Consider the following 27,163-nt stretch of genomic DNA (forward strand, 5'->3'; position numbering starts at 1 on the left):
CACCCCCCCTTCTCTCCTCCCAGCGGCTTTTCTGGGCAGCGATAGCGGAATTGCTCCTTCACCACCCACAACGTTATGAAGAGGTGAATATCACGGGACGGGAAAACAGAGAAAGGTGCCCAAGGTGCTGTGAGAATGGGGACATCTTTAGAGGTTGCAACCGAATTGTAATAACTTCCTGTGGCATAGCCCGATTGAGAAGAAGTGCTTCCGGCAGCCTAGGACCCCTCATCAACAAGCCAGCCTTCTGGGCCTGGCGCGACCCTCGCCTCAGGCCTTTCGGAGTCACACAGTCGTGCAGCCCAGCTCCTAAGACGGGCAGTGAACAGTAACGCTTCCTTGCCGCGGTCCAGGTCCAGACCTCCTCGTTTCCCGGCCGCCGCCGGCATCAGGTGACTCCAGGACCCTGCGCCTGCTGACCGTGACCGAGGAGACCCCGCGGTGCCTGGGCATTCTTTGAACTTGCTGCTTATTCTTCTTGCTCTTTTCGGTGAAATTAAGGAATAGGGTGATTTTTTTTTTTTTTTTTTTTTTGGTCCCTTCGTTGATCCGTTTCTTTGTTCCTTTTGTTTTTTTCCGAAACCAATTATTGAGACTGCATAGTGTAGTGGTTAAGAGTACAGACTCCAGAGCCTGTCTTGATTTTCTCCCTCCCTCATTTGTGACATTGGGCAAGACAGTGGGCCTCAGCTTCCCCATCTAAAAACTGGGGTAGTTGGGGAAATTGAATTAAACAATAAAGGCAAAGCCTGGCACATAGTAAGCACTCAATAAATGCCAGATACACTGTGTGCCAGACAGGGTACATAGATCATGGTTGTGGGGGGTTGATTGGGAGAATAAACTCGATTGAGATAAGTCCTAGTTTAAATCCAGGTATAAACGCTGTGGTGGAGACATGGGAAGTGTTATGAGAATATAATGAAGATTTACTGGGGAGGTGATGGAGATTGGTGACTTAAACTATTCTTCAGAGTGAATACAAGTCTACCAGGGATGTGGTGGGCAGCAGGGCATTTCTGGCAGAGATCACAACTTAAAGGATCAACTGGAAATACATGACATTCTCAAGATTAACTGTGTAGTATGATATTGTTAGAACTAGGGTGGTGATTTCCTCCAGGAAGCTCCCTCTTTGTGCTTCCACTGCACCATGTCTGTGTCTCTAGAACAGTCCTTACTGCATGCTTTCATACTGAAATGTGGTGTATATTTCTCTCCCTCACCTCAGGTCAGGGATCTTGCAGTGGTCTTTGTCTCCTTCTGTAATGCCTGGCATTTGAAGAGACATATGGGCAATGAACCTGGAAAGGTGGGTTGAAGCCAGATTGCAGATTTTGATGAATGATAGGCCCAAGAATTCTGGCTGACTTTTTCCAATAGGCAACGAGAAGCCATTAGATCTGAGTTTTTAAAAGATTAAGTCTAACAGCACTGGAGAATAGACTAGATACAAGGAGACACTGGAGGTAAGGGATACAAATTTGGAAGCAGCAGAAATCACTCAGATTCTTCCCTGTATGTGTCAGAAATTGAATGCATAAGACCAGTTAGATTACTGGTCAATAAATTTTTCCATCATGGGTGCCTGGGCGGCTTAGTCGTTAAGCATCTGCCTTCGGCTCAGGTCATGATCCCAGCATCCTGGGATCGAGCCCCACATCGGGCTCCCTGCTCAGCAGGAAGCCTGCTTCTGCCTCTCCCACTCCCCCTGCTTGTGTTCCCTCTCTCGCTGTGTCTCTCTCTGTCAAATAAATATAAAGAAAGAAAGAAAGAAATTTTTCCATCAGGACCAGGGAAAAGGTTGCCTGTGTTTGACACACACACAATAAGAACCACCTCTTCCTATCTTTAACTCTATTCCCCTTTCTCCTACTGATTCAGGACAGATGTGTCAAGATACTCTGAGAAATATTCCAGGTCTCATTTAAGTATCTTGCCTTGCAAATTGTTCAGGATTGAGCATGATGATAGTTCTAGTAATGAGTTAGTGGGGTGAGATGGAAAACATGGACACTAATGCTCCTGATACTATTGCAGCTATTAGTCTACTAATGATCCAAATTCCACCTGTGGTTCAGTCCAGTAGGAACTGTCACTGTATGTGACTGGGGATGACTGGCATCTAACAGTTGTATTTCTCTTAATTTCTTCAGGGAGAACGTCTTCGGTCCTACAGTGTTGATGACACTGACATTTTCTGAGTGGTCTTGAACAGCCTACTTTTTATGTAAATAACTGGCTAGACTTCATATTTTTCACTAGAGAAGCCTTTAACCTAGAGATTTAAAAACACTGCTTTTAGCTTACTACTATTTTTAACTTGAAAGTTCTTCCTTTCTTATTCCAAAATGTTGAGATACTGGGGAGAGATACCAATCTCATCAAGCCAGACCAACAGAAGTTCCTTTGATTTGCTCCCACGGGAGTTCCGTCTCGTAGAAGTCCATGACCCACCCCTGCACCAACCCTCAGCCAACAAGCCCAAGCCCCCCACAATGTTGGACATCCCCTCAGAGCCATGCAGCCTCACCATCCATACTATCCAGCTGATCCAGCACAACCGACGTCTGCGCAATCTCATTGCCACCGCTCAGGCCCAGAGTCAGCAACAGACAGAAGGTGTAAAGACTGAAGACAGTGAACCTCTTCCCTCTTGCCCGGGGTCACCTCCTCTTCCTGATGACCTCCTGCCTTTAGACTGTAAGAATCCCAATGCACCATTCCAGATCCGGCACAGTGACCCAGAGAGTGACTTTTATCGGTAAGACAAGGCTTTGCTATATCTTACTTTTCTCAAAAAACCTTCACAACAGCACTGTTAAGAATGTAATAATATTTCCATGAGGAAACTGAGGATAAGGGTAATTGACATGGCCAGAGTTGCTCAGGTAATTAGTAGGAAGTCTAAGACTTGAATTCTGATCTTCCAAATCCAGAGTGTGTATCTTTTATTTTTGATGTAGCAAATATTTACTGAGTGCCTATTACGTGCCAAACACTTTCCTAGGAGCAAGGTACTACACCAGTATGTAAAATAAGCCATGGCCTCAGTCCTCAGAGCGTAGTCTTTCTGTTTAATTTGAAATGTATTTTATGGGTTTAGCTCAGTGTCCTCAAATTGAGATTCATGGACTTATTCTCATATTATTAGGAATCCATAAGTTCTATATAAGAATTTTTTAATTGTGTACAGTTGACCCTTGAACAACATGAGTTTAAACTGTGTGGGTCCACTTACATGTTGATGTTTTTGTTTTTTGGTTTTTGGTTTTTTTTAAGATTTCATTTATTTATTTGACGGAGAGAGACAGCGAGAGAAGGAACACAAGCAGGGGGAGTGGGAGAGGGAGAAGCAGGCTCCTGGCTGAGCAGGAAGCCCGATGCGGGGCTGGATCCCAGGACCCTGAGATCATGACCTGAGCCGAAGGCAGACGCCTAACGACTGAGCCACACAGGCGCCCCCATGTTGATGTTTTTACAGTACAGTACTGTAAATGTATTTTCCTTATGATTTTAACATCTTTCCTCTAGCTTACTTTATAAGAATATAGTATATAATACATATAACGTACAAAATAAGTGTTAATCGACTGTGTATGTTATCACTAAGGCTTCCAGTCAATAGTAGGCTATTAGTCATTGGGGTACCTGGCTGGCTCAGTCAGAAGAGCATGTGACTCTTGATCTCGGGGTCCTGAGTTCAAGCTCCATTTTGGGTATAGAGATTACTAAAAAAATAAAATAAACTTTTTTTAAAAAAGATTTTATTTGAGAGAGAGTGAAAGAGAGAGAGCATGAGAGGGAGGACGGTCAGAGGGAGGAGTAGACTCCCCACTGAGCAGGGAGCCTGACAAGGGGCTTGATCCCGGGACTCTGGGATCATGACCTGAACCAAAGGCAGACGCTCAACCTACTGAGCCACCCAGGCACCCCTAAAATAAAATAAAATTTTTTTAAAAAGTAGACTATTAGTCATTAAGTTTGGGGAAGTCAAAGCTGTTTGTGGATTTTCAACTGCACAGGGGGTCAGTACCCCTAACCCCACATAGTTCAAGGGTTCAACTATATTTTCATTTTGTTAACATCACTTAAGAAATAATATAAAAATGTTCTTGATCCTTGCTACTCAAAATCTGATCTGAGACTAGCAGCATCAACATCACCCGGGAACTTATTAGGAATTCAGAGTCGCAGGCTCTACCCAGCCTGCTGAATCAGAATCTTTATTTTAACAAGATCTCCAGAAGATTCATATGTCTATTTAAGTTTGAGAAGCCCTGCTCCATATCTTCTGAATGACTGCCTTATAACCTAATGCCTCTATTGGGCTTCAGTATGTAAGTTTGCATTTGGTGCCAAATAATTACTTTTTCTTTTCATTTTGCAATTTGTCAGACCAAAGAAAAATTTAAATAACAGTACAAGAAATGCCCAAATACTCTTTACCAGGATTCACCAATTGTTAACAGTTTGCCACATTTATTTTCTCTTACATATGTATAAGCATGTATACACACATATACACACATAAATATATGCATAACAAACATAAACAGATACACGTACACTTTTTTTGCCAAATATTTTAAAGTTGCACATATCCCAGTATTTCACCCCTTAATTCTTAAACATTCCCTACATAATCCCAATACCATTATCACACCAAAGACAATGAACACTAATTAAATAATATCACTTAATAAATCCCCATATTCGGATTTCTCCAGTTGTCTGCAAAATATCTTTTGTAGATATATTTTTCCCTAATGCAGAATCTAACAAAGATTCATGAATTGCATTTGGTTGTTTAGTGTCTTTTTTTTTTAATTAATTAATTTATTTGAGAGAGCGAGAAAGAGTGTGTGCAAGCAGGGGGAAGGGCAGAGGGGAGTGGGAGAGAGAGAATCCCAGAGCGGACTCCCCTCTGAGCGAGGAGCCTGACTTGGGTCAGTCCAACAATCCTGAGATCATGACCTGAGCCGAAACCAAGAGTCGGAAGCTCAACCAACTGAGCCACGCAGGTGCCTCTGTTTAGTGTATTTTAAACCAAAACTCTCCTTCCTCCTTTTTTAAAAAACATGATAATTAATCTTTTTTAAGAGTTCAGGTCATTTGGAATGTAGAATGTCCCACTCACTGGATTTGCTGATTATTTCCTCAAGTTTAGATTCAGGTTAAATATGTTTGGCAAAAAAAAAAAAAAATTCATAAGTAATATTGTGTAACACTTACTGCATCTGCTATTGGTGATAATAGTTACTACTATTTGAACTGTCCCAAATTAATGAGAAAAGAACAGAAATGGACTTAATATGTAAGGGTTGCAGTTGGGCCAAATGAAGGCCAGATGATGTCCTGGTGCACTGTATAATTGAAGGTTCTGAAGTCCTTGGAATAGTGAAAAAGGCAGGGATAACTGTATCATTGCATGCTTGGCACATGTTCGTACAGATAGGGCCAACTTCAAAAAACTTGTTCCATACTGATAGTACCATATTTACATTTTTTTTTATTCTTATGTTAATCCCCATACATTACATCATTAGTTCTAGATGTAGTGTTCCATGATTCATTGTTTGTGCATAACACCCAGTGCTCCATGCAGAATGTGCTCTCCTCAATACCCACCACCAGGCTAACCCATCCTCCCACCCCCCTCCCCTCTAGAACCCTCAGTTTGTTTTTCAGAGTCCATCGTTTCTCATGGTTCGTCTACCCCTCCAATCATATTTACATTTTGAAGGCAATTTAGTTTTAACAAAATAATATTGTCCATCATGTTAAATTGATGCTGTTATTTAGCATTTTATAGTTTTGCATCAACTTCTAATTTAATCCATTTACGTCCTCATCAGAGGGAGGCAGAAAATAGGAATTTTCATAATTAGAAGTTTGTTAAAAGTTATTTTTAGGAGATCAGACAGCTTTTTGAAATTTTTTCTTAGATTAAGATTTCTACAGCAGTGATTAGGGGCAAAATGGTATATTATGAAGAACATGCGATCTGAAGTCAGAAGCCCCACCTTCTGATAATACCTAAACAGCTTCTGGCAGGTCAGTGCCTCTAAACCTCAGTTTCTCAAACCTGCCAAATGGGAATCATAGTATGGACCTACTACCCATTTCTTTGCATAGGATAGGATAAAAATGATTTGTAAACTGTATATATTTTGGAGCGCCTGGGTGGCTCAGGTGGCTCAGTCGGTTAAGCGTCTGCCTTCGGCTCAGGTCATGATCCCAGGTTCTGGGATCAAGCCCCGTATCGGGCTCTCTGCTCAGCGGGGAGCCTGCTTCTCCCTCTCCCTCTCCCTCTGCCTGCCGCTCTGCCTCCTTGTGCTCTGTCAAATAAATAAATAAAATCTTAAAAAATAAATATTTTAGATTGCTTTCTTAAAATCAAGTTGCTTTCCCAGTTTTACAAATGGTCTGTTGTAGTTGTATAAGAATCTCCTAATTGGGACTTCGAATTTCTAAACTCCAAATATCATCCAGCATATGAGGAAACTATGTTGTGGTGAAATAATTAGAGCACTCTTGAGCTGTACCTGAGCTATCCTGTTACATTTTATTGTATCCTAAAAGTGATCAAAGTTGAGCAGTTGGTAAAAGAAAACTTCCTCTTCACCTGATACTTTTATATTGTTTATTGTAGATATGTATTGCCTATGAAGTCTTCATGTAATTGGAGGAGCTCAGAGGTGACTGTGGGTTGTTGAGACATGCCCTGGCAGCAGCAAGATGAAACAGGGCTCTGTAACTGCAGAGAATTCCCCTAGAAAGCTGAGCCAGTGGTTTGACTGAAATTGTAAAACTCCTAGGGAGACAGGACAGGTCACCCCTTCACAAGAGCACTAATAACCCTGCCATGTCTCCCCTTTCAGCGGGAGGGGGGAACCCGTGACTGAACTCAGCTGGCACTCCTGCCGGCAGCTCCTCTACCAGGCAGTGGCCACAATCCTGGCCCACGCGGGCTTTGAGTGTGCTAATGAAAGTGTCCTGGAGACCCTCACTGATGTCGCACATGAGTATTGCCTTAAATTCACCAAGTTGCTGCGCTTCACTGTGGATCGAGAAGCCCGGCTCGGGCAGACTCCTTTCCCTGACGTTATGGAGCAAGTATTCCACGAGGTGGGCATTGGCAGCGTGCTCTCCCTCCAGAAGTTCTGGCAGCACCGCATCAAGGACTATCACAGTTACATGCTACAGGTGAGGTCACCCTGGGAGAATCGGGTAAAGATGTGTAATCCAGGGGTGTTCAGCTGGATCCCACACTTGCCCTAGAGAACAGAGCATGGGGTCTTGGAAGAGAGTGGACTTGATCTGCTCTCCTCATGGCCCTGGCTGTGTTCCACTGGCTTCATCACTGACCTGGCCAGACCCTAGGGCCTCCTTTAGTCAATGAGTGGCTGCATTTATTGATAACACTTCTGCTGGAAGAAATTATAGATAGGAATATGGAGTCAGAGAGAATGTGGCTAGCATGCTTTTTTCAACAAATACTTATTGAGTGCCTACTGTGAGAGTCAGGCACTGTGGGAGACAGCGGTTAATAAGACAAGATCCTGGGGCTTGCATTCTTGCGAGGGAAACAAAACAAATAAATAATGATCAAAACAATTCTGGATGGCGTCAAGTGCCATGAAAAGCAAAACCAAACAGAATGAGGTGATACTGCCCAGGGGTGGAGTAAGGGGTAGAGATACCATTTTTGGTTACAGCCAGAAATATCTAATCTCTTCAACCCTTGTGACCTTAAGCAAGTCATTTATTCATTGTTTTGGTTTCCCCAAATCTAAATATGATAAGGAATTTTTAACACCCCACAAAAAAGTCTTCGCTAAGTGATCCGGATTTCCTACACCCTTCATTATCCATGTAAGGTACCTATGTCAACTGTTAGTCTTTACAGCCAAAAAATGTAATCTTTTTTTTTTTTAAGCAAGTTTTGACTGTTTTTTTTTTTTTTAAGATTTTATTTATTTATTTGACAGAGAGAGAGACAGCATGAGAGGGAACACAAGCAGGGGGAGCAGGAGAGGGAAAGCAGGCTTCCCGCAGAGCAGGGAGCCCAATGCGGGGCTCGATCCCAGAACCCTGGGATCATGACCTGAGCTGAAGGCAGACACTTAACGACTGAGCCACCCAGGCGCCCCAAAAAATGTAATCTTTTGTCCCCATTCTGATTTATCTTTAACAAAGTCTCTTTTACCTTTATGTAACTTTTAATTAATGATACACAGACACTTTTATACAAGATGACTTTTCTTTACGTATTTCTGTCATTGACAAATGCAAACTCAACACCTTAAACGAATCCTTCCATGTGTCTACGATTCTAAAAAAAAGTAAAAAAAAAAAAAATTCTTTCCATTGGCAGTGGTTGCTTTATGCATATTCATATTATGTTGGCTTTTCCATGGGATACCACAAGCTGACCATCCACCTTGCTTTTAACATTCCTTTGAAAAACTAACTCTTGCTTGCCAACAGATTAGTAAGCAACTCTCTGAGGAGTATGAAAGGATTGTCAATCCTGAGAAGGCCACAGAGGACACTAAACCTGTAAAGATCAAGGAAGAACCTGTGAGCGACATCACCTTCCCTGTCAGTGAGGAACTGGAGGCTGACCTTGCTTCTGGAGACCAGTCACTGCCCATGGGGGTCCTCGGGGCTCAGAGCGAGCGCTTCCCATCTAACCTGGAGGTTGAGGCTTCGCCACAGGCTTCAAGTAAGAGAAATCAACTGACTCTGATTCTGGGAGATCTGCCAATCTGATTCAGCACTTTTTGCATTTTGGAATCAAACTCTGGAGATGAGAGAAAAAAGTGGGGGTGGGCAAGAGAATGGAAAGTCTAAAAACATATAGCCTCACTGATCTAGATCTATCAACATTCTTCTCTTTGAAATTAGTGAAGGGAGGACTAGCACAACTTTACAGACATTCTTTTAAAATAATTCCTAGTTAGGATGTAGGTGCACTCAACTCTGCTGTTGAGTACTGGAGCCAATGTAGCTGACCGAGCTGGATGGGCAGATGTCCCCCTCGTCCCTTAGTATGCTGTATTTGTCTTTCCTGATGCTTGTAAGACAACTTCCAGATAGATGGAGGAAGGCCAATTGCTCAAGGCTGTTTGAATAGTTGGGCTTCCTTGCTAGAGTGCCCCCAACAGATTGGAGCTGAAAGGGACTGAAAAAGGGCTATCTAGGGGCGCCTGGGTGGCTCAGTCGTTAAGCGTCTGCCTTCGGCTCAGGTCATGATCCCAGGGTCCTGGGATCGAGCCCCACATCGGGCTCCCTGCTCAGCGGGAAGCCTGCTTCTCCCTCTCCCACTCCCCCTGCTTGTGTTCCTGCTCTCGCTATCTCTCTCTCTCTGTCAAATAAATAAATAAAAATCTTTAAAAAAAAAAAAAAAAGGGGCTATCTAGTCAGAGGCAGCTGGCCTCTTCTTCCAGACTCTGTGATCACCTTAGGAACCAGGCTGACTCGATCCTTAAGTCAGTTAGACTGCAAATTAGTCTAGATACTCAGTTCTACTCCAATATAAATTGTCATTTCATCAATGCACAAATGATACAAGTAACAAATCCTAAACAGAATTAGGCCACATTTTTTAAAGTGTTGAGCAGAGAGCCTTTCACCATGGAAGAAGTAATAACCACAGAATAGCACTGCCAGAACAGAGACAGGAGGGCCAAAGAGAAATTGTTGCAGATTTAGGAGCCAGGTCTGTTTTCAGCAGTCTGGGAACTGCTGCCAGTGTTTTGTAGTGATCATGAACTTCATTAACGTGAGAGAGGACCATGGACCCAAACAAAAGGCAAGAAAACAGGACAGCCTTATAGAAGGAAGGAAGGAAGGAAGAAACTTAACCCCTGAACAAGAGCCTGTGGTTATGCCTGCCTTTGGGCCATGAGACAGAGAATCTTCCCACCTACGTAGTTCTACTTCCCTGGTTTAAGAGAAATGGCAGGTGGGTGAGGTGGGGTAAAGGAGGGGGGAGGAAGTGGAATGGAAAATATTCAGAGTTGGTAGTTTTTGGAACAGAGAATAACCACCATATTCTCCAGCCAAGTAGAGTCAAAGTGTAAGTCTGAGCTCCAAGGCTAGGAATCTGCCCCGGGTAAAATATTTGTTCTGCTGTGTTCCAGCCTTAGCTTACCACTAATTGTATTCTCTTCCATTGCTAGGCACGGAGGTAAATGCTTCCCCTCTTTGGAATCTGGCCCATGTGAAAATGGAGCCTCAGGAGAGCGAAGAAGGCAACGTCTCTGGGCATGGCGTGCTGGGCAGCGATGTCTTCGAGGAGCCCATGTCCGGGATGAGTGAAGCTGGGATCCCCCAGAGCCCTGATGACTCAGACAGCAGCTATGGTTCCCACTCCACGGATAGCCTCATGGGATCCTCCCCTGTTTTCAACCAGCGCTGCAAGAAGAGGATGAGGAAAATATAAAAGGAAAAGGGGAGACTTTCTCTCCAGACCTACAAAACCCACCATAAAACCTTGGTGTATTCAAATTTGTTTCCATAAAAGGTGATTTGACTCAGTAAACAAGTGGATTTTCCTGATTTCATTGGAGCTGGATTTAACCAAACAAGTTTGCATTTTACTTTTACAGCTAGTTTTTGTACTTTTCCACAACCAAGCCACCTTTCACAGACAGTTCATGATACTGGGATGGTAATCGGGAGACCAAAGCACTGTCCCTGACTGATGTTTTTACCTTTGCACAACTGAGAAGAATCATACAGCTTGGCTCATATCGCAGGGATGTTATACAGATTGAGATTCTTATCAAACCTCAAAGCTGTGCTTGAAAAGACTCACAAGTAAATATATGCTGATATTACATGCCAGTTTTTTCATTGAACTTGCTTCACTTTGGGGTCAAATCTTTGGGAACCTGGTACTAAAACCTAACAGGAAATAGTGAATCCCCTTATCCATCAGTAGTCTTTTTTAAATTTTTTGCTGCTCATGTCTCACAAAACCAGGGGTCTGTGGTGCTCCTTCAGACAGCCCTCCTAATCTTGTCCACATCATTTCTTCTTCCTTCTTTTTTATTAAGTAAACTCTACCCCTCAAACTCACGACCCCAAGAGTCACGTACTCTACCAACTGAGCAGGCAGGCACGCCCCTCTTCTTTGTTAGACTTACTCCCATCTACCCTCATCCTTTTTGTCATTTTCTTATTTCCATTCAGATTTTTTAAGATTTTGTCAGAGAGAGGGCGCCTGGGTGGCTCAGTCGGTTAAGCAACTGCCTTCGGCTCAGGTCATGATCCCAGGGTCCTGGGATCAAGTCCCACATGGGGCTCCCTGCTCTGCGGGGAGCCTGCTTCTCCCTCTCCCCCTCCCCCTGCTTGTGTTCCCTCTCTCGCTGTGTCTTTCTCTGTCAAATAAATAAATAAAATCTTTAAAAAAAAAAAAAAAGATTTTGTCAGAGAGACAAAGAAAGGGAGAGAGCACAAGCAGGAATGGCAGGCAGAGGGAGAAGCAGGCTCCCCCCTGAGCAAGGAGCCCACCGTGGGGCTCAATCCCAGGACCCTGGGATCATGACCTGAGCAGAAGGCAGATGCCCAACCAACTGGGCCACCCAGGTGCCCCTCCATTCAGATTTTTAAAGATATTTCACCTGCACCTTTTTTCAGTTGTTTCCTTCATTTTTCTCCATTGGAAATGAGCAAAGAGGACCTGCCCAAGGACAGACTTGTGCTGATTGTATTCGTTGCATCTACTCGGCCATCAGAGGACAGCAGTCCATTCCTGTACCAGAATTCAGCATCTGCACTGTGCTCATGCTGGCTGGGCAGCCTCTAAAAGGCTAACAGTACACCTCTTTCTCCTTCACATCATGTCCTCAACTTTACATCATTACCCATCACAGTATCTGCCCTGCTTGGCATCTGATGGTTGCAGTCAGTATTTATCAAGTGAATGATTAGCACTGGAATTATAGGAGTAATTAGCAAATGTGTGTTTTATGCCTTGGTAGTGGATGCCAGCATGTTAAATACTGAAGTTTGGTTTTTGGGTGCAGAATACAGTCTTTTGAAATTTACAGCATTCTTTTAAGAGACCAAAATCAAGGCACAACTTTAATTAATACATTATTGAATGACTTAAATGTCCCAGGCACTGAGAATAAAGGTGAAAGCAGGGATGCCTGGGTGGCTTAGGTGGTTAAGCGTCTCACTTCACCTCAGGTCATTATCTCAAGGTCGTGAGATCAAGCCCGGCGTCTGGTTCTCCCTCTGCCCCAACCCCCTCTCAAGCATGCACACTCTCTAATAATAAATAAAATCTTTTTTAAAAAATGCAATAGCAGTAAAATGAGATTACAATGTAAACTCTGATAACTTATAAATTTGCTAATTGCACAATCCTTAGTACACTTCTCTGAACTCCCATTCCACGCTTAGCTTCATTTTCCCGTTTATTTATGAAAGCAGACATCAGGCAGTTTCCATAAAGTAGTCATCTAGTATTTAATTCATTCAGTTAGCAAACATTTATTGAGCTATTATGTACTGGTTCTTGTGCAAGGGATACAAAGATGAGGAAGACTTTGTCCCTGTCCTTATGGAGTGGAGCTTAAGGCATACGCCAGGCAAGGGTTTTTTTGTTTTGTTTTTTAAGTAGGCGCCATGCCCAGCATGGAGCCCAGTGTGGGGCTTGAACTCATGACCCTGAGACCAAGGCCTGAGCTGAAATCAAGAGTCAGACACTTAACTGACTGAGCCACCCAGAAGCCCCCAGACAAGTTTTTTTTAAGGAAGTATTCAAAGCACTAAGGGGAAAAACCAAGTATGTTCAGAGCCTTGCTTTGCAAGATGGTTTCCTCTTGAACAGGTTCAAATTTTTAAGACTAGTGGCTTCTAGGTATAGAATATTGAAATTAATATCTATAAGTATATAATCTATAGGTGCAGAACACTGAAATTAATACTTAATGGTAAAATAAAATACTTTTTAGAATATTTACATTGGAGAATAGGCACCAGATGGTCAAGGTTAGGTACTCTGATAAAGCAGGTCATTTTAAGATACCTGAGATTCTCCTGGCCTGGAACTATCACAGGCTATTTTAGCTAGAGCAGTTCTCAAACTTAACATCATGGGAATTCCCTGATGGACTTACTAAAACAGATTTCTAGGTCCCACTCCCACAGTTTCTGATTCAGGTCTTAAGTGTTGTGTTTTTAACAATTTTCCAGGTCATGCTGATGCTTCTGGTCCAGTGATCATACTTGAGAACTGCTGAATTGGAGTACAGATTAGGCATGGATAAAATTCCTTAAGAGAAATACACTATGTTTTAAGATACTGTGAAGAATGTGGAAGGTTTGCCTTACCAAAGCTATTATATATGGAATGTGCACCTTACCCAAATCCATGGTCTTTGAATAAATCACAAAGGATACTTCACCTTAAAGTATAATAGAAACGGTGCCTAGCTCTGTACCTGGTTACTTGGTATGTGTACATGGGAGACTTTAGTAAACATCCCCTCTTTACTGAGACAGGTTTGGACATGTGGCTTTAAACCTCTGTGTTGAATAGAGGCGAACCTACTTGCAATTACATAATTTTCTTATTTGAAATTATGACAGGCAGGCTTACAACAAAGTTAAAATTAAAAACACTTTATCTTCATCTAAAACTAATGATGTAATGTATGGGGATTAACATAAGAATAAAAAAAAATAATAAAAAAAAAACACTTTATCCAAGTCATCATCCAAAGCAGGATTCTTATTCATTAGTCATATGTTTTGCTCACTTTCTTCAATGAACCTGTTGTCCTATAGTGAGTTACCCCCACACTTTGTACCCAAGATTGATTGGTTGCCAAGGAGACTCCACTGCCACCCTGGGCAAGTTCATGTTTCCACTCCCTTTCGGCTAAAAAGAGGGGAACTCATGGTACAGGGTCAAGGGCAAGATGCTGGGAAAGTAGAATACAGATCCAACCTGACAGAGATTTGAAGTGAAAAGTTCTTGCTGTTCCATCCATCAGCAGCAAAAGTACTTAAGTTCAAATGATAAAACTTGAAGCTTTAGGTTTGAAGGGATATCAGCATCCAAGAATAGTCAGAATATCCTTCCTTGCATAAATCCAAGGGACAGGCCAAGGGGAACCTGCATCTACCTGCCAGGTCCAATGGTTTTCTATCCCTGGCTGCATCTAAGTCAAATTTCCCTATAAGAAAAACTCTGCTAACTCTGAACAAAATTGTCCTTTATAGTAGCCCCCAATCAGAGGTTAGGATAGTTCCTTCACAGAGTTCCAAAATTCTGGACTTCTAGAAACTACTTGTTGTTTCTCTTCCAATACTGTGCCATTGATTCTTGCATAAAATTCTGGAATGCTGGCTCTTCACGGCTTTCCTCCGTAACTACAAGGAAAAAAAGGTCAAGTCTTTTTAACTTTCCCATTAGATAGATTAGAGCTGCTGTCACCAATCTATCAGAAATAGTACTCTGCTTCTAATAAACTACGTGTTCACTCCTCACAATGAGGAAATATCTCCCAGAAGCATGCTCTATTTATCATGTTGCCCAAAATTTACAGTTTCTTTCACCTGTAAATGTGGAGAATATCTCCCTCATTGAGTAACTAAAATGAGGTCCCACTCCTAGGTATTTTTAACCAAGAAAAACATATACAGCAACTTTATTCATAATAACTAAAATCTGGAAACAACCCTAATGGCAATCAGCTGATGAATGGACAAACAACTTGTGGTAAAAGCCACATCATGGAATATTATTCAATAAAAAGAACATACTTCTGATACATGGATGGATTGCAAAAGCATTACACGGACTGAAAAAAAGTCAAATCCAAAAAGCTAAATACTGTGATCCTAATTATACAACATTCTGGAAAAAGCAAAATTATAGGAACAGAAATCAGATTAGTGATTGCCAAAAACTAAGTGTGCAGGAAGGGGACTGAATAAAAACAAGCATGAGGAACTTGACTATGATGGCTGTTACAAGTGCACATATATTTGTTAAAACTCATCAAACTAGGGGCACCTGGGTGGCTCAGTCGTTAAGCGTCTGCCTTCGGCTCAGGTCATGATCCCAGAGTCCTGGGATCGAGCCCCACATCACACTCCCTGCTCAGCAGGAAGCCTGCTTCTCCCTCTTCCACTCCCTCTCTTGCTGTGTTCCCTCTCTCGCTGTGTCTCTGTCAAATAAATAAAAATCTTTAAAAAAAAAAAAGGGGGGGTGAGCTTTACTGTTTGTAAATTATACCTCAATAAATCTGAGTCAATGAGGCAGTTTAGATGTTAGCATCCGGCACACTGGATGGTAAAGAGAGGTTTGCTCTCGGTCATAGCTAGAACCAAAAAGCGTTGTTTCAAGAAACAGATTCTGTTCACAGTACATAAAACTATGCCAGGTGGAACCCTTTTGGGTTTCCAGAGCCATTCTATCCTCAGTGTTACAGTCCCTTCTAACTGGTTTCGGTCTGCTGAGGCCTCCTTATGCATTCTTCACCGCCCCCCACCTCATGTATTTTTAAAACAGTAATTACACAAAACAAAAATGCTGGATTTCTCAAATTGAGTTAGGACCTAAAGATGAGAAGACAAGAGACTAACAAAAAGCCTGTAATGAGCTCAGTATTAACCATTCAGTAGAAAGGCCAGGAACTCAATATATGGAACTCTTTCCCACTGCTGTATCGGGTGCCATCTTTCTCTCCCCTATCACTCTGGCTGCATCTATATGGTTTCTCTCAACAAGAAAGCTCCTGAGCAAACAATGTGGGGATAAGCAGCTACTCTCTTCTCATGAGCCACCTCAGCCACCTCTCACCTCTGTGATCAATATCATCAGTATCACTATCTGCTTCTTCATCCTCTTCATCCAAAGTTCCCCGAGTCAGGATCAAGTCAGAAGGGTCAAGTGCAGGAGATAAGCTGTCTACGGAGAAAACACCTGTCAGTAGCATGTCATGAACCTATGTCTCCCCGAAAGGTGATTTTGATTCAGTAACTATGATTATAAATTAGCAGGATGAAAATGCTCATGATAAATATAAATGCTGACTCTTACCTCTTCTAAATGTATTATTGTTTTAATACCACTTAACATTTTACAGTAGTGTAGTTCACAAAATGCTTTCAGGATCCCAGTAACCCAAAAGGTGCTATTTTTAAGCTGAGGAAAATAATTCTCAGGTATCTTGTCCTGGTAGTAACATCATTCGTTTTAGTAGCTCACAGCTTAGAAGAGGCTATAGTTTTTCCTATGAAGACTAAAGGTATCTGAGCAGATGCAGTGTGTGATGAGTCAGCGTAAAAGTGTAGAGTACTAAGGAATATTCCTGGTGGAAATTTAAGTTCTGAGGGTCTGAAGAGAATAGATGGTGAAATGACAGAGAGTAAAGGAGCCAGGATATTATTCAAGAAAAAGAGGGAGGGAGGAAAATGGGAAATTGAATATACTAATAGAGGCAAATTCCCTACTCGGAAACTGAACAAGGGCTAAGTGCCAATCAAAGTCGAATCACTTCATTTCTGTGCAGGGAATTCAGACTGCAAGGGTTGGACTCAGAACCTAAAGCGATGCCCAGTATCCTGGAGCCGCGGGAGGACATGACCACTCTCTTCAGGAGCCTAGTTGGAGAGAAGTCAGCTGGGGATGGAGGAGGCCAACAGTGGTAACATCAAGGGGCGCAAATCTCAAGGGGACTGTGGCCCTGAAGAAGGATGGTGACATGGCGTGCTAACAGTCAGTGCTTAAGTCTGTGCCCAGCTATACTTGTGATTTTCCCCAAATAATTTACTGCAAGTCCCCAACCTTTAACAGGTTATCTGAGTATGGAAGACCTTTTGCAGCAGATTTAACATGTGCTACTTCACATATTCTTGAGTGATGAGCACAGAAATTTATGTCACTGGGGTGCACAACAAAGACAGCCAGGTGAGTTCACATAACTGGTAAACCCCGTCAGTTTCTAGCATCTCCCCGCTCCAAGTGGCTTTGCTGTTGTCTACTAAAGATACAGCAAAAGCTGTCGTGAACAGAACTTCATTCCTTTAAAGGCCAGTCCATCCATAAGTGTGGGTGGGTGGGGGCGCATAGATACTAAATATGAGCACCAACCTAGAAACCCCTAAGAATCAATGACAAAATTAATTCAAACAATAAGAAAATTCAGGGGCACCTGGGTGGCTCAGTCGGTTGAGCAACCGATTCTTGGTTTCGGCTCAGGTCATGATCTCATGGGTCACAGGATCGAGCCCCACACTGGGCTCCTCACTCAGCACACAGTCTGCTTCCAATTCTTTCTCTCTTCCTCATCCTCCCCCTCTGCCGCTCCCACCCTGCACGTGTACTCTCTCTCAAATAAATAAATCTTTAAAAAATATTAAAAAACAAAGAAATTCAGTAAAGTAGCAAAATAAAAAGACTAATATATGGAAATGAAAAGCCTTCATATACACAAACATAACCAGTTAGAAGATACAGTGGTTCAGAAAATCCCATTTTCAACACTAACAAAGAAGATAAAATACTTGGAAAATTTTAACAAAAACTATGCAAAAACCACAAGGGAAAACTCCTGAAAAATACAAAAATACACTTAAAAATATAAACATATTCCTTATCCTTGGATAGAGAGATTCAACATGAGTCTGCAGTTCACCCTATATTAACATACATAATGCAATACCAATAAAAATACCAAAAAGTTTTTTTAGCAAACTAAATAAGTTGATGCTAAAGTTCATGTGGAAAAACAAACATGCAAGAATAGCCACGGAAACACTAAAAAAGAAAAATATGAAAAGGGACTAGCCATGGCAGACATTAAAACATTCTATAAAGGAAGGGGCGCCTGGGTGGCTCAGTCGTTAAGCGTCTGCCTTCGGCTCAGGTCATGATCCCAGGGTCCTGTGATTGAGCCCCGCATCGGGCTTCCTGCTCCGTGGGAAGCCTGCTTCTCCCTTTCCCACTCGCCCTGCTTGTGTTCCCTCTCTCGCTGTGTCTCTCTCTGTCAAATAAATAAATAAAATTTAAAAAAAAAACATTCTATAAAGGCCCTACGTAATTATAACAGTGTGGTACAGACAAATAGTCCAGAAGAATAAAATGGCAAGTCCAAAAATACACCCAAGTACACATGGAACTTTAGTATACCATGTAGGTAGCATCTCAGATCGCTGGGGCAAAGGTAGACTTTTTGAGAAACCGTGCAGGTACAACTTTATGAAAAAGGTAACACAGACTTATACTTTACACCATACCCAGGAATAAACTCTAAATGGATCAGGGATCTAAATGCAGAAAATGAGGGGCACCTGGGTGGCTCAGTTGGTTAAGCCCCTGACTCTTGGTTTCGGCTCAGGTCATGATCTCAGGGTCATGAGATCAAGGCTCACTTTGGGCTTCGTGCTTAGTGCAGAGCCTGCTGGAGATTCTTTCCCCTCCCTCTCCTTCCCCCTCTGTTCCTCCCCTCTGCTGGGATAACTGGCACATTCTCTCTCTCAAATAAATAAATAAAAATCTTTAAATGTAGGGCGCCTGGGTGGCTCAGTTGGTTAAGCGACTGCCTTCAGCTCAGGTCATGATCCTGGAGTCCCGGGATCGAGCCCCACATCGGGCTCCCTGCTCAGCGGGGGGTCTGCTTATCCCTCTGACCCTCTTCCCTCTCATGCTCTCTGTCTCCCATTCTCTCCCTCAGATAAATAAATAAAATCTTTAAAAAAAAAAAAAAAATCTTTAAATGTAGACAGTGGGGTGCCTGGGTGGCTCAGTGGGTTAAGCGTCTGCATTCAGCCTAGGTCATGGTCCCATGGTCCTGGGACTGAGTCTCACATTGGGTTCCCTGCTCAGTGGGAAGTCTGCTTCTCCTTCTCCCTTTGCCCCTTCCCCCAACTCATGTTCTCTCTCGCTCACTCACTCTCTCTCAATAAATAAATACATATAATGAAACCATACAAGTACTACAATAAAACATGAGTAAATTCCTCTTTAGCACAGCATAGATAAGGGATTCCCAATTATGAATCAAAATCCAGATGCAGTAAAAAAGAAGGCAAGTAAATTTGATTACATCAAAACAAAAACTTTCACCTGGCAAAATAACACCATGGACAAAGTCAAAAAACAAGTGACAAACAGAAAATATTTCTAACAGGCATCACAGAAAAATGGATACTATCCCTATTACATTAATGGATACTAAAACTAGTGGGTAAACATGTGAAAATTAGAAGGATATTCACATGGTCTCAAAGCATCACCCAAAAAAAGACTTACTATAAAGGGAGAAAGAACTTTACAATGAAAAACCTGGCAGACACCACTTTAAGCGAGTAATCAAAACTAACATCACCAATGATGGGACAAATCTACATCGTGGGCCTTGGACGTTACGCATGGAGAAATCACAACTTCCCTTCTGTAAAGTGCTGCCACCAATGAGCCACCTGAACTGAGTCCTGAGGGAGTGTCAGGCAAACCCAAACTGAGGAACATTCTATCAGGTATCTGTCTCATACACTTCAGAATTGTCACTACCATGAAATACAAAGAAAAACAAAGGAACCATTCCAGATTAAAGGAGAACAAGAGTCAAGATAACTCAATGCAATGCAGATCCAGGATTTTCTCCTGCTACACAGGGCAAATGGCTACATCTAAATAAGGAACACATCAGACAACAGTTATCAGAGTTAGTTTCCTAATTTTTAGTAATGAGCTTATATAAAACAATATCCTTGTTTTTAGAAATAATATACTCAAATATTCAAGGATAATATTCAAGAGTAAGTCTATAACTTATTCTTAAATGATTTTGAAAAAAGGAATATATATTTTATTTATAAATATATTTATATGCTTATATATAAGTCATACATAATGAGAAAAAGAAAAAGAATGAAGTAAATGTGGTAGAATGTTAACATTTTGCGAATCTGGTTGAATGGTATATAGTAATTCTTATACTAGCCACACAATTTTTCTGTTAATCTGAAAGCAGGTCAAAATAAACAGGAAAAAAAAAAAAAACAACGCAGGGGTTGGAGAGTAAAAAGTATTTAAGAAAATTGTAGGTGGGGGGACGGGGTAATTGGGTGATGGGCGTGAAGGAAGGCACTTGATGTAATGAGCACTGGGTGTTGTATGCAACTAATGAATCACTAAACTCTACCCTGAACCTAACAATACACTGTATGTTAACTAAAGTTTTTTTAAAAAATATTTAAGAAAATAGAGAAGATATCAAGTATCTTGCCAAAGTAAAGCAAAAACTACCTGAAGAGGAAGAAATCAAAGTGGTATAGTTATATACAAGTTTCAGGAGTTTACCTTTCCAAATCACACACAAAGTAAATGTGATATAAAAAATAAATAGATACATCAATCTCAAACACCACTTTATCTTTATCCTTTTCTCTCTCTTAAATATAAGTATCTTCCTGCTCAGTGGAAGTAGGCATATCCTCCTTTTAGTTCCTAACACCAAGAGACCCTCCAATACCTGTGGCAGTCCCTGTGTCCAAGGCTACAGAGCCCAGATCTTTCCGAAGGCGTTCCAGTTGTTCCTTCTGCTGCTGGCTCTGTGCACTGGCCTGTACATACAGAGAAAAATATCTTCATATTAAAGAAGGAGTCCTAGGGGCACCTGGGTGGCTCTGGCAGTTAAGCGTGCAACTCTTGATTTTGGCTCAGGTCATGATCTCAGGGTCACTGAGTGTGGAGCCTGCCTAAGATTCTCTCCCTCCACCCTCCCCCCCACCCCGCACTAACGCACTCACTCTCTCTCCAAAATAAATATAAATAAAATAAAATCTTAAAAAAAAAAAAAAAAGAGCCCCAAGTTAGATGCCAGACTTCTAACAAGAGATGACTAAATATACAAATACTAGAGGCTATTTAGACACTCAGGCAGGTAAGAAACACTGACGCAGATACAGAAACACCAAGCAGTGTGGGCCCAGAGGAGCACAAGTTCAGACTAGAGGGCTCTGCAGACAGAATTAGAGGTTTCAGAAACTGGATACAAGAACACATCAAAAGAACCCTCAAGCAGACATAGCAGTGGTAAGGGGCCCAATGCAGCTGAAGAGGGCAGGCCAAGTGATTATTTGGAATAAGCACTGTGAACCACCTCTTTTCTCTTAAAATTCTATAACCAGTCCTTAAATGAGCCTCGGGAGTAGGAGGGGGGTGGGGCCCAAGAAGTGCTTAGCAAATGTAACAGGAAAAATCAGATTTAAAAAACTTCAAATAAAGAGAAGAAAAATAATTAAGGGGCCCTTCTGCATCTAGACAGCACACATACAAATTTACTAATTTAAATAACAAACATCTAAAACATACACTGATAGCCAAAACAAAGGATTTATGGCAGGAGGATTAGTGCATGGTTTAAAGTTATATTTTAGTGGTCCAAAATACACAAATAGCCTCCTCTCTTACCACTGACTTCTTCAGACGTTCATATTCAGGACGATACTCCCTGGAAAGAGAAAACACTTTCTAAATTCCTTTATTTAATAATCTGTCCTGCCCACCCCCACATCACTTCTATTTTCCTAGGTCCCTGACAGTAACAGAAGACCTTACTTCACTGAACATTGTATGTAACCAGTCAGTCACGGAGATTATACCCCTATGGAATTAAAAGTCAAGGTGCTTGCCCCCACCCTGAAACCCCAAATAGACAAAAGACTGCTGGCCTGGAAGGATTAACTCTAGAATCCATGACTCATGAGCTCATCATTTGTTTGGATAAAACTAAGATGAATAAAAGAAGGGAGCCTGGGGTGCCTGGGTGGCTCAGTCAGTTAAGCGTCTGCCTTCGCCTCAGGTCATGATCTCAGGGTCCTGGGATCGAGCCCCACATTGGGCTCCCTGCTCAGCGGGGAGCTTGCTTCCTCCCTCTCCCTCTGCCCCTCCCTCTGCTTTTGTGTTTGTGCGTGCGCTCTCTCTCTGTCAAATAAATTAAAAAAAAAAAAGGGAGGCCTGTTGGGCTCAGGAAGCCCAATATGTAATTATGTGGCTTATCTGGGCAGTTACAAAAGGATACAGAAAGGTCTATCCTAAGACTTTGGTAACACACAGAAAGACCCCTTGTCTGATGAATCAAAATGAAAATAATGTGTCTAAAAACCACCATGTGGTTGTTAGAATCTTGCTAAGTATGAAGCCAAAGGAACATGCTAGTAAGTGGCCAATTATCATGCCACCAGCCCAAGGAAAGTGCTCTGATTACACTTTCCTGTAAGTAAACAGAATTCCAGTATTAACCATGATAACAGTAATAACCACCATTTATCATGAAGTGTGCTTGCTATGTGTCAGCAATTGTGCTAGGTGCTTGGATATATTTTCTCAAATAATGCTCACAACAACCTTAACAATAAATGCTATTATCCTGGGGCACCTGGGTGGCTCAGTCGTTAAGCGTCTGCCTTCGGCTCAGGTCATGATCCCAGGGTCCTGGGATCGAGCCCCGCATCGGGCTCCCTGCTCAGTGGGGAGCCTGCTTCTCCCTCTCCCTCTGCCCACCCCCTCCTCATGTTCTCTCTCTCTCTCAAATAAATAAATAAAAATCTTAAAAAATAAATAAATAAATAAATAAATGCTATTATCCCTGATCTACAAATGATGAAAACTTGCTAAGGCCACTCATTTATTCAGTGGAGAAAATAGAAATCCAACCCATGTCTGTCTGACTCCAAAGTCTATGTTCTTAATCCAGGGTCAGCCAATGTGGCAAACAAGCCAAATCATGTCTATTTTTGTATATAAAGTTTTATTGGAACACAGCCATGCCCATTCATTTGCAAATTATTTATGGATGCTTTTGCCCTACAATGACAGTTAAGCAGTTGCAACAAAGATCGTATGGCCCACAAAAACCTAAAATATTTACTATCTGGCTTTTTACAAAAAGTCTGAAGACTCCTGCTCTTAATCATTCAATACAGCGAAGGTTTTGTACTCCTATTTTTAAAAAAGGTTAATGGGGACTTGTTATCCCTAAGTGTGCACATACAGATGCAGTACACATACACATGGCAAACATAATACCTATACTATGAAAACCAAAATGCTTTGCTGACAAAACTGCTACCATATTAGATTGTACGTTACTAAAAATGTCATCAACAGGATTTTTCTTTATCCTCACCTTTCATATTCTTCCGCAGCACTGGTGACTTGCATGAAGAGTTCATCTAAGCCTGTACCCAGAACAGCAGACACACCCACCACCTGTCAAAAGCATCAGTACCACTGAGGAAACTGTATATTTTTAAATGGTGTATATTACTTTGTTCAAATATCATAAAATCTTCATAAAAGTTGTTTAGATACTTCAAGAAGTCTCTGACAAAGAGTGAAGCTAAAACAAAACAGCACACATACTCAAAAGCCATGGAAAGATGTCTATGGAAAAGAGAGGACTAGAAAAAAAAGAGGAGAAACACGTAGCAAGACTTGTCATCTATTCCCTGTCAAATCCAACCACTGTTTTCTATAAAAATTAGTATCGCAGTGCCTTTGCTTGGGCAATTACCATCCTCCCTGCCACCCCAACACACTTTTGCTTATATAAATCGTACCCTTCCTGGGTGCCTGGGTGGCTCAGTCGGTTAAGCGTCTGCCTTCGGCTCAGGTCGTGATCCCAGGGTCCTGGGATAGGGTCCTGCATTGGGCTCCCTGCTCAGCGGGGAGTCTGCTTCTCTCTCTGCCCCTCTCCCCCACTCATGTGTGTGCTTTTTCTCTCGCACGCGCATACACACACACATAAAAAATAAAATCTTTAAAAAAATAAAAAATAAATCGTACCCTTCCTTCAAAGCATACCTCTAATGATATATCCTCCAAAATCCTTCATTTCAAGAGTGATCTGCCCTTTACCAGCATGAGCCTCAACCTCCAATCTTCGTAAGGTCCTTAGCACAATATATTATGTTTCAATTCTGTGTGTAGCCCTCTCTTCAAACTAAACCATAAACTCTGAAGGTTGGGTCTTTACCTTATTTATCTTTTTTAAGTAATCTCAGTGCCCAAAGTGGGGCTCAAACTCACGACCCTGAGATTAAGAGCCAGCCATATGTTCTAGTGACTGAGCCAGCCAGGCGCCCCTACCTTATTTATCTTTTAAACCTCCAGTTTTCAAACTGGACAACAACACGCAAAAGAATGAAAAAAAAACAACCATAAAACTCCCATTTTTATAAGTAATGCTTAAATGCTTTTTTAATGAAGGTAACGAACTTCTTTTCTAAGACAGGTTCAAAACCAGCCCTATGGATTAAGAGATTGTCTGAAGGGACTGTCAGCATAAGGAGAGGAGAAAGTTTACCCTAAGTGAGCTGTAAAATTCATCTAACACCAGGCTCATTGAACGAGTCAGGTTACTGACGTATGTAGTCTCTTGATTCAAGGCATCTTGGAAAGCCTCAAAATCTTGCATCCATTCCACTGCAAAGCTGTGATCAATGATGTCAGTCTGTACCACAGAGAAGTCAACTATTAGCAACCAGAGATGTGGTTAGATATCAAACTTCGAAAAAATTTTAATTAAGTGGCGACAACAAAGCAATTATTCATGTATTTTTTCTCTGCTTTCACCATTTCCTCCTCCACTACAACAAACCATAAAGGGCCAAGACTACTGTAAATAATGAAATGAAGATATGTGTTCTCTTGGTTGAAGCAGACCCTTCACTATCCACTGCCAAGTGACCATGGCGACAGTAGATGCCAGCATATTCCAGGCTCTGAAGTCATGTAGTCTCTTGAATCCTAGCTGTCAACCCAACAACAGTGAAGTTTTCTGTTTTAATTGTGACTGCCAATAAACTAGCAGCCCCTCCCCCATATACAATGCAATTCTGAGGGATAACCTATACACTACAGTTGAGGGGCTACTCTATCTAGTTTAAAAATACTTTGATGAGAGCCACTGATAAATATTCATTCAATCTGATTCAATCTTTCTGCTACAAGTGCTCATGACTTTGTTTCAGATAAGTTTGAATCTGTTCTCCAACATGTGAAAATCCTCACCTACCCAAACCTTCCAATAACACAAGGTTCTGATGAAAAAGAAATACTGAAGGAAGGATCCACTTACTTTATTCATAACCACAATGAAAGGCAGCTTGGTTTTGTACAAGATGCTGAAAATCAAATATCAAGACACTATTAGTAAAAACACTTACGCTCCTGCTTGCCCAGTGTCAGTCCGTGGGAACTGAGTAAAGAGAAGTGGAATGGGTTCAGACTCCACATATACGTATCCATTCTCACACAGCCCTCAGTTTCCTCTCCCAAGAGGAAAAACCACCACCTACCCTCAAGCAAACAACACACACACATTCTCTCTTTCTTGGAGTAATAATGCTTTGATACTGATCTTGTTTTTTGTGTATGCTTTTTTTGTAGGGTTGTTTTTACCAAATAACTGTCTTTTAAACAATAAATATGGAAACAAAAAACATTATCAATCATCAGATTTCTATTTGGACTAGGATTTCCTGAATCTAACAAGAAGGGATACCCTAGTCATATGAGAAGGCACAAATGCTGGCGATGGCTTTTGTGTACACCCCAAGTAAATTCTCTCACATTTAATAATAGTTCTCCTTGTTCCTATGTCTACTGCACTCACATACCCTAGTGAGGCATGTCCTTCTGTCCCCAATGACACCAAGCTGGGGCAAACTTGTGCTTTGTGGAATTATAGAAAAATCTCTTTATTCATAAGCTCTCACATTATAATTTAACTCTACATGTCATAACACAGAAAAGGAGCATTTAGACCAGAGGGCTCTATTCTATTTAGACTTGTTTCATTCAACTAGGAGCAACTACCAAAAGGTTCATATTCATACACGACCTGTTTCTATAACAAGCAAGGGAGGAAGATGAGAAGCTGCTCATAGAGAATGCCAGCACATGTGTCTCTTTTCTCTTCTAACCTCTCCCCAGCTTACAACTACTAAACTGAGGGGCACATCTGAATGAGCACAAATCCAGGTTGGTAAGTACTCGGGACTCAAATACAAAAGAGAAAAGAAGAGGCCTCCTCCCTTGATGTAATAGCATGCCCACCAGCAATCAATTACCTGCAGGCATAGAGCATATTGGACATGAAGGTCACTGGGTTGGTACTTCTTGATGTATCCATTACATAAATGACAACTGTTGGAAATGAGGACGCCTAAAGCCACAAAATAATCACAGCCTTAGTCAAAGGGCTCATGACCTATCCCCAAACTCTTTTCCCACCTTCCTTACTTAGCAAGGGAGAACCGCCTTAGGCAGGGTGTACAGAGCTTCCACAACTCCCTCCCATATAAGGTCCCATGCAATAAAAAGATGCTTAACCAGTCTAACTCTCTAGTTACTCTCAGTAACCAGACCTACAGTACTCACCAGGGCCTCAGTGATGATTGTCCCAGAAGCTGACCACGTGAACACCTCAATCTGTCCAGGTGTGTCAATCAAGACATATCTGTGTCAAGAACAACCATTAAAGAAGTATTACACTTGTGTAATGCTGAAAGATATTCCAGCACACAAAACACTGAACATCTGGTTATCCAAGATTGGAACCTCTTCACACTGTCAAGTCTAATTTCCTCCCACTGCCCTTAAAACATATACCACGTTCCCCTGGGCTCTGTTCAATGTCCAATATTCACGCTACCAGGCAGGAGCAGCAGTCCACAAACTGCTGCAAATGATCACAGAGAAACTGTGATAGTTTTAGAAACACACTGCATTAAAGATGAGAGATAAACAAAACGAGAAGGCAAATCTCTTGGGAAACCATCTGGTCTCTTGGGGTGGAGGTGGGGGTGAAGGTGGAGGAGGGGAAGGAGGAATAGAGAGATAGGGGAGTAATAGCTAAATACAGGGTTTCTTCTTGAGGTGATGGAAATATTCTAAAAGTGACTGTAGCTGGGCACCTGGGTGGCTCAGTTGGTTAAGCGACTGCCTTCGGCTCAGGTCATGATCCCAGGGTCCTGGGATCGAGTCCCACATCGGGCTCCCGGCTCAGTAGGAAGCCTGCTTCTCCCTCTCCCACTCCCCCTGCTTGTGTTCCTGCTCTCGCTGTCTCTGTCTCTGTCAAATAAATAAATAAAATCTTTAAAAAAAAAAAAAAAA

The 27,163-nt window shown here is 41.8% G+C and overlaps 2 protein-coding genes and 1 long non-coding RNA gene across 18 annotated transcripts in view; 1 reads left to right on the forward strand and 2 right to left on the reverse strand.

Annotated features, from left to right (window-relative positions):
* The first annotated feature begins 178 nt into the window (after positions 1-178).
* On the forward strand, positions 179-10,850 carry SUPT7L (SPT7 like, STAGA complex subunit gamma). Of its 13 annotated transcripts, none has more exons than XM_081797000.1 (6): positions 181-508; positions 1,232-1,312; positions 2,157-2,764; positions 6,885-7,209; positions 8,494-8,731; positions 10,191-10,850. In XM_081797000.1, the coding sequence occupies exons 3-6, from the start codon at positions 2,352-2,354 to the stop codon at positions 10,451-10,453; spliced, it is 1,239 nt and encodes a 412-aa protein (XP_081653126.1). In that variant the 5' UTR covers positions 181-508; positions 1,232-1,312; positions 2,157-2,351; the 3' UTR covers positions 10,454-10,850. The 13 variants fall into 13 exon arrangements, with proteins under 13 accessions (XP_081653135.1, XP_081653136.1, XP_081653138.1 ...); XM_081797004.1 differs by having other exon boundaries at positions 181-441; XM_081797002.1 differs by having other exon boundaries at positions 181-392.
* Positions 4,440-10,283, reverse strand: LOC145715968 (uncharacterized). The gene is made up of 2 exons (XR_014138295.1): positions 10,163-10,283; positions 4,440-8,809 (listed from the first exon to the last, which is right to left on the reverse strand). It is a non-coding gene; the product is annotated as an uncharacterized LOC145715968 (long non-coding RNA).
* Positions 10,851-12,464: 1,614 nt separating the features above from the next.
* Positions 12,465-27,163, reverse strand: part of GPN1 (GPN-loop GTPase 1) — a 22,253-nt gene continuing 7,554 nt past the window's right edge. For all 4 annotated transcript variants that reach the window (XM_081797023.1, XM_081797024.1, XM_081797022.1 and 1 more), the window contains 9 exons: positions 26,429-26,507; positions 26,119-26,213; positions 25,125-25,170; positions 24,351-24,497; positions 23,172-23,254; positions 21,455-21,494; positions 20,514-20,604; positions 15,836-15,943; positions 12,465-14,400 (listed from right to left, as the gene is read on the reverse strand). In XM_081797023.1, the coding sequence (XP_081653149.1) occupies positions 14,315-14,400; positions 15,836-15,943; positions 20,514-20,604; positions 21,455-21,494; positions 23,172-23,254; positions 24,351-24,497; positions 25,125-25,170; positions 26,119-26,213; positions 26,429-26,507 (775 nt within the window). In that variant the 3' untranslated portion in view covers positions 12,465-14,314. The remainder of the gene's footprint in view (positions 14,401-15,835; positions 15,944-20,513; positions 20,605-21,454; positions 21,495-23,171; positions 23,255-24,350; positions 24,498-25,124; positions 25,171-26,118; positions 26,214-26,428; positions 26,508-27,163) is intronic.

The sequence above is a fragment of the Leptonychotes weddellii genome, chromosome 10 (assembly GCF_054177405.1).
Source record: "Leptonychotes weddellii isolate Sample4059 chromosome 10, ASM5417740v2, whole genome shotgun sequence".
In the NCBI taxonomy this organism is placed as follows: Eukaryota; Metazoa; Chordata; class Mammalia; order Carnivora; family Phocidae; genus Leptonychotes; species Leptonychotes weddellii.

What these genes read in the sequence shown, in the direction of transcription:
- SUPT7L (XM_081797005.1), top strand. Translation starts at nt 2,352, where the DNA reads ATGTTGAGATACTGGGGAGAGATACCAATCTCATCAAGCCAGACCAAC. An exon ending in CCAGAGAGTGACTTTTATCG is followed by an intron (nt 2,765 to 6,884) that starts GTAAGACAAGGC and finishes CTCCCCTTTCAG; the next exon opens with CGGGAGGGGGGAACCCGTGA. An exon ending in GGCTTCGCCACAGGCTTCAA is followed by an intron (nt 8,732 to 10,190) that starts GTAAGAGAAATC and finishes TTCCATTGCTAG; the next exon opens with GCACGGAGGTAAATGCTTCC.